This window comes from Doryrhamphus excisus, linkage group LG18 (assembly GCF_037039965.1).
Source record: "Doryrhamphus excisus strain RoL-2023G ecotype Guam linkage group LG18, RoL_Dexc_Guam_v1.1, whole genome shotgun sequence".
Lineage (NCBI taxonomy): Eukaryota > Metazoa > Chordata > Actinopteri > Syngnathiformes > Syngnathidae > Doryrhamphus > Doryrhamphus excisus.
Window position 1 is genome coordinate 4,418,976 of NC_136374.1, and position 6,608 is coordinate 4,425,583.

The window sequence follows — 6,608 nt, forward strand, 5'->3', positions numbered from 1 at the left end:
TTTTGTTACGTTCATGCAACTTAACAAAATTAAGTTATCATTTTTGTGATTATTATTTTTATGTGTCTTATTTTTTTTGTGTTGTCTGCACTGATTTGAACTATTTTTTTCACACTATTTAAATCAATCACTGGCCACAACTTAATTCTCAGTTCTACTCACTCATTATTTTTTATGTTCACCTAATGGAAAAAAAAAACTAAATTTCCTTGAAGTAAGAGAAACAAAACAAAATGTATCTATAAATGCATTAAGTGAAGTGTAATTACCCCTCAAAATAATGCATTGAAAACAATCTTTAGTTTGCTCCAGTAGCATTAAAACATTTATTTTCAAATGCCACAAAAAGTAATACAACAAAAGTTGAATTTTGGACAGATATGGGCTGAACAATAAATGTGTATAATATTGCCATTTTATTAGGATTATTTCAACACTGTCCAATTTAAATTTTACTTTTGCTTGCTTTGCATTTTAAATCTCAATTCTTTTATTATGATCTTACAACTATCAATAGAAAACAGATTCTCCATCCTGTCATATGTACAATTTATTTTTTAACTACTTATAAATGTGTAATGTGTAATGTTAGTTCCACTTACCATAGCAATATGAATTTCACCTATTGTTCAGCCTCAAGAGTACAGTATCATGTCCCCAAATATTAATCTTGTTTATATTGTCTGTATGTGTATTGTATGTAACCATTACCTCAAACAACAGCAGAACATAACATTTGCATTACATTGGATTAGTCAGACAAAGTAAAACGCCTTTTATGCATTTTTCCTTAATAGAAGGACCTATACACAATCTGGTGTCATGGTAACTGTTCACCACATGACTGTGAAAATATTTAAGTGCATTTCTGATGAAACTGACTACAACAAACATTTTTTTTCTCAAATTTAGCATCAGTCCTGGGTTAAAACAACACTTTCCTAGAAAAGATCAACACACTTGGGCATTTGGATCACATATCAGAAAAACTTGATTAAAACCTTTCAGAGTATACACCGATTCCTCGATGCATTTCCGGCCACTTTTTCTTACCCCCTTTGTCTTACTTTTGACTTTTCTCTCACGAGTAAAAATTCAAGTATTTAACTTTCCCTCATAACAGTAGAGAGGATATTTTCACATAGTATAAAACTTTGCACTTATAACAGTAGAGTTTAACATTTCACAAAAGCTTCTGACTCTTCTTTCACAACAGAGAGTAACATTTCAAAACGTATTCAACGCTTTTATCACAAAAATAATGTTTCAACAAAGTGCTATGTGTTAGGGTATGACTCTTCACTGGTCTAAGCAAGTAGACTGTTTTTCAGAGTAAGCAGTTTTGGTGGTAAGCTTTTCTTTCCCAGCCCAAGCATCACAGTCTGAATGAATTTGAGTGTATTTGCCATGCATTTTGGGTAATCCAAGTGTAAAGCATATGTCAGCCCAAATAACAGGCAAACTGCTTGAGGAAAATCTTTAATGTTGTCGATGACAATACCTCCCTCAAGTACGATGGCTGTGGAGATCGGCTGAAGGTGCTTTGAGCTTGGATCCTCTTGAAGACCGTTTTCGCTGAGAACAGTAAGCACACCAACTGTAACAGATGCTAGGACCTCATCTCTTGTTGAATCCTAAAAAAAAAACAGAACATATATCAGCAAGTTATGCTTGTATCCCGATGAATTTATTTATAAATTGTTATATATTTATCTCATTAGAATATTTTGGGGTGTTTTATTATTTCCTGGAGAATAGAGCTCTGAATATACATGCACACTGCACTGTAGCCAATAAAATATATGTGGCACCAAAAACAAAAGCTATCGGCAAATGGCAATATATAGCATACCAGTAAGTACATTTTTGACCAGTGACACTCATTGTTCACTAAGGATTCCTGCTCCTGCAATTTTAAATGAATTGATGACTATACCATCTATTCCAATTAGTGTTTACATATCAGACAAATGGAGGAACTTGAGCCCAAAACATTTGTCACTGTACAGAAACCTACATACTTTCTTGGTTATTGTGTAGACATGGTTACATTGCTCTACTCTGAGTAATGAATATGATTTGTCAATTATTAATGTACTTTGTACTTGTCGTAATGTACTTTTTTGTGTAGAAGTACTTACCAAGCATGTCTTGTAGAATTCACTGGAGTCATCGCCGACTATAATGGGAATGCCTTTGAGGACAATGGAGCGCAGTGAAGTCACATCTGATGTCTAATGACAGAGGTACAAAAGATCAGCGAGGAGACAAATTTACAAAGCACAAGCTAAGTCAGACAAGGAACGAAATAGGTTAGTCTGTATTAAGGTTCCAATTTTGAAGTAGTGTTATATATACATGTAATTAACAATACCATAACGATATGAAATTACTTACCACCAAGTTGATTTGCTGCATTAACTCAGTCAGTTTCTGTCCAACGGTTCCCTTTTTGGACCTGAAGAGTTTCATGAAACGTGGCGTGTGCTGGTCAAGAGCCTCAAAGAATTCTCCCTCAAGATTCTTACTGGCAATTCTATTAAACTCAGCAAACACCTGAAAAATAAAAGGAGGGTTGTCTGCTTTCAACATAGAAAGTTGAAGTATGCTTCCAGCTTGCTAAAGGTGTAACACCGTATAACAAATGAGAATAGTCCATGCCACTTTCGCACCAACAGAAAATACTGATTTGTATTATCTTGTGTAAAACAAACAAAACAACAGTTTATGTTCCTACAAGTGATATTTCTGGCCTCACGGCTTTGATTATGGCCTACCTGTCTTTCAGTGAACAATGCTGGCCATCTTTCAACCATGTTCTTCACCTCAGGCTCATTTTTAACAATCTCTTGTCTGCGTAGTGGGAATGTCTGGTCCATTACTTTGGATATGAGGATGCCATTTGGTCTTCTTTTCTTCATTTCCTCAACAAGAGTCTGTCTGTCATTTTCAAGACTTGTTTCATCATGTCCTTCAGGTAAATTCGGCAAATAGTTTGCTTCGCCCCTTTTTGGCCGTTTAATGTTCTTGCTGGATGAGTCTCCCTCTGGGTTGCCTTTGCTCCTTTTACCCCCATTGATTGAGACATCCTCACATCCAGCTTTTCGAAGTTTAGTTCGGTAGTTAGCCATCTTAAATTTAAGACTGTTCTTCCAGCCATACCATCCAGGCTGAGGACCAGGCTCAGTTAGACCAGGGTGCTTGCTAATCAATGCTTTTGCAACATTGCTGAAGTTGTCGTCTTCAGGATAAGCCTTGTAAGAGTACATTGTCTCTGCAAGCTTTTCCAGTATGTCATGCTTCATATCTCTTGTCAGAGCTGTTCGTGTGCCATCTTTCATATAAGCAAGATCTCCTTGTCTGAGTCTGTATGCAACATCAACTGAGAAATTGGGTATGTCAAAGAAATCTGGCCACTGTTCCCTCAACAATGGTGATGTTCCAGCACTAGAGAGGATCTCAGTGTTTGCGGTGCTGCACTCTGTGTCTGAAGTTGTGGTTGGTGATGACAGGGCTGTTACATGCAGAGTCACGAGAGGGATGATTTTCAGTGTAGCTTTATCAGGCAAGTCTGTTATTTCAGTGAGATTGCAAAGAGCATTACTGAAGTCTTGATCTTCATACTGCAGTTTAAAGTCATACTGCAGCAATAGTTTATCCTTCAGTTGCACTTTTAAATCTTCAATGGAATCAGGTCTTTCATTTAAAGTTACTTTTCTAATATCTTCTTCATCAATGACAACTCTCAGCAATAACTTTTGGTCCATTTTGATAACTTAACCTGAGAAGATAGGATAAATCTGTGTTAGATTTTTACATTTCAGAGTTTGTCACATACAATGTACCGTTTCAGAGTAATAAACTGTTTCCCTCTAACTCTGTAAAGTGACAGGGGGAAAACATCATTCAATTCAGACATCTGGGTTACCAAGAGGGTGGACAAATGGCTGCTACAGAGCTCATATGCTCGAAGATGCTCATCAAACCATGAGGTCATGGGTCTGCAGACAAATATTATGTCGGTATTAATCACCACAATCTTTGCTATTTGTCTGAATTCTGGAAGCCCAGAGCATGATCCAACTGAAATGACCATATCAGCACAGTACTTGATACCATCAATGCAGACAGAAGATGCTACAAGGACTGAGTTCTGCTGGGCATTCCTCTCATGAAGAAAGTGCTGCACATTTTCTGGAAAGGTGGCAACCATGACAGACTTGACTTTGTTAATTTCAACAGATGGTCGGAAGAAGGACGTTGAAGCTAAATGGAAGGCTATCATTTTCTGGTGCCTTACAGCTAATGTAAGGGCTACATTCTTGAAATTGAGAGTGTGACGCACAACTTTTTTAAAAAACTTGTGTTTTCCCTCAAATCGCATTGTCCACACATTAGTTAACGGACCATATGTTTGAATTAACTGAGGGTAGTGCTCAATGTAGTGATGCTTTGGCCGTAATTTTTCGTTTGGGAACATTTTCTGAAATAGAGCTCTATGTTCTGTGATCTTACAATCAAGATAGTAAACCATCTCTTCTGTAAAGCTTGAGGACACAGACAATTCCACCACGTCTTTCAAGTTCATTAAAACCTCCCAAGTTTCATCCCCCTCAGGAATGTGATGACCAATCAGTAGTGGCAATAATCGGAGAAGTGCCCAATTTTCATGACCATTCCCTCCAATAGTTCGTTTGGAGGAAAAGTTTTTTGTAATGAGCTGGGGTTGGTTGGTTCTGTCTGAAAATGTATATGGAAACTGTTTGATGGCCACATTAAGGGAATCAAGTGAGAAGTATCCCTTCGATATCAGTGCCTTCAAGCACAAGGCCAGTTCAGCTGGAACCACACCCTCCAGAAGATCATGTAGAAGGTCTGGTGGGAAACCATCGACTACATGAAAATGTTCCAAGCTCTCACTCAGTGGGCAGCTTCCTGTTACACCATATTGTTGAGCCACAGTGGAATCCCGTAAGACATCTTGTACATGTTTGTCATGACCTTCTTTTGTTCTTGGCTGAAATGAGGCTGTCTGCACTTGCTTGTGTTGTATTTCCTCACGCTTGGCCATGCAGAATCTGCATATCTGACTCACTGTGAAGCTTTCAAAGAACCCTCCCAAAGAATGGGCAGCTAAATTGTCTGCTGCAACATACAATACAGTGCCTTTTATGCTGGCTCCCAGCTGCTCAACATATACACCATGTTTCTCAAGAAAAACAAGGTCCTGAATGAGAGGGTGAAGAATTTCACCATAACCACAGTCTCTGATGTTGCTAACTTTGCAAAGCAGCGCTAGCTGAATGGAATGAAGAGAGGATCGATATTTAGGGTGTAGATTGCCCAGTACCCAGTAGACACAACATAGCTTGTGCTTCTTTCTGGAGGTTCCCAAGTGATTTGCCAACTCAAAATCATCTATGTACAAGCAAAGAGCAATCCTGAACCCTTCTTCTGTTAAGAGAGTATTGCCTTTAAAGCGGGAACCATCCCTGTGAGATCTGTAGCCCTGGGATTTTGTTTCCTCAGGTGACATGGCCTTTTCCAAAATTTCTTTATTGTTTAGCAATGTCTGCAGCATTTTTAGAATGGGGATGTACACAACTGTCTGTTTGTCATTTTTCAGGAAAAACTCAACAGGCATTACCAGAGAGAATTCCCTTGAAATGTATGACATTCGCTTCCTTGCAGTGGACAATGATTCCCCGTTAGAAGTGAATTTCAGGAATACATTATTCTCAGTAACTACTTTGATTATTTCACCCACTAAAGAGTCAGCAAGATCTCCACAATGCTGATTTAGAATCCTCTGAATTGAGGAGTGCAACAACGGCAGTGACAGAAAATGAATTTGGTTGATCTGCTCTATAACCTCTTGCAGGGCATTTTCAGAGATGTGAAGAATTGATGACATTTTCAGAAAGAGAGCAGCTACATTATGTTCCAATCGTCTCCGCAAGTCGTCCACATCTTCACTCAACTCACTAACCTCAAACTCAATATCATCAACTTCAAGGACGCTGTCCTCAGGCTGTACATTCAGATTGGGTGGAAGATCTTCAAGTGCACTTCCTAAAACAATTTCTGGTTTGAATGATATCTTACTCTGCATCTGATGCTCCTTGCTTCGATGTGCATTGAAGGTGGAATAAACATTGCTTTGGAAGTTGCAGCCTTGATATGGACAAGTAACCTTTTGCTTTAGCTTTAAATGTCTTCGCAAATGTGTGAAAAAGTCTGCTTCTGTGCAAGGCTCCACAAAGTCACACAGCCGACAGTTAAATTGAGTTTCACTTACTCTTCCATTCTTTTGAGTGTGCCATGTTGATAAGTGTACCTTCAGAGCATTAAAAGATTTAAATGTGCATAGACAATCCCTGTGAAGACATGGGAGTGGTGATATTCGAGTGTGGCATCCATGTTTTAAGCGGTAATGCTTCAGTAAGTAGCCTCTTTTTTCAGTGCAAAATGTGCAATACTTACAGGTCCACTGCATTGGAAGTTTTAGATCTGCTTGTTATGTCTGAAAAGAAAGGAAAAAATTGTTTAAATATCAATTACAATGAAACCACCAAACTTTCCTGACCATAAATTTGTGGTTTTGACTA

The 6,608-nt window shown here is 38.2% G+C and overlaps 1 protein-coding gene across 1 annotated transcript; it reads right to left on the reverse strand.

The window, feature by feature from the left end:
* Positions 1-252: 252 nt before the first annotated feature.
* On the reverse strand, positions 253-4,958 carry LOC131105724 (uncharacterized). The gene is made up of 4 exons (XM_078798472.1): positions 2,778-4,958; positions 2,398-2,556; positions 2,142-2,234; positions 253-1,634 (listed from the first exon to the last, which is right to left on the reverse strand). Exons 1-4 carry the CDS (start codon positions 3,765-3,767, stop codon positions 1,308-1,310), a joined length of 1,569 nt encoding a protein of 522 aa, XP_078654598.1. The 5' UTR covers positions 3,768-4,958; the 3' UTR covers positions 253-1,307.
* Between the last annotated feature and the right edge of the window lie 1,650 nt (positions 4,959-6,608).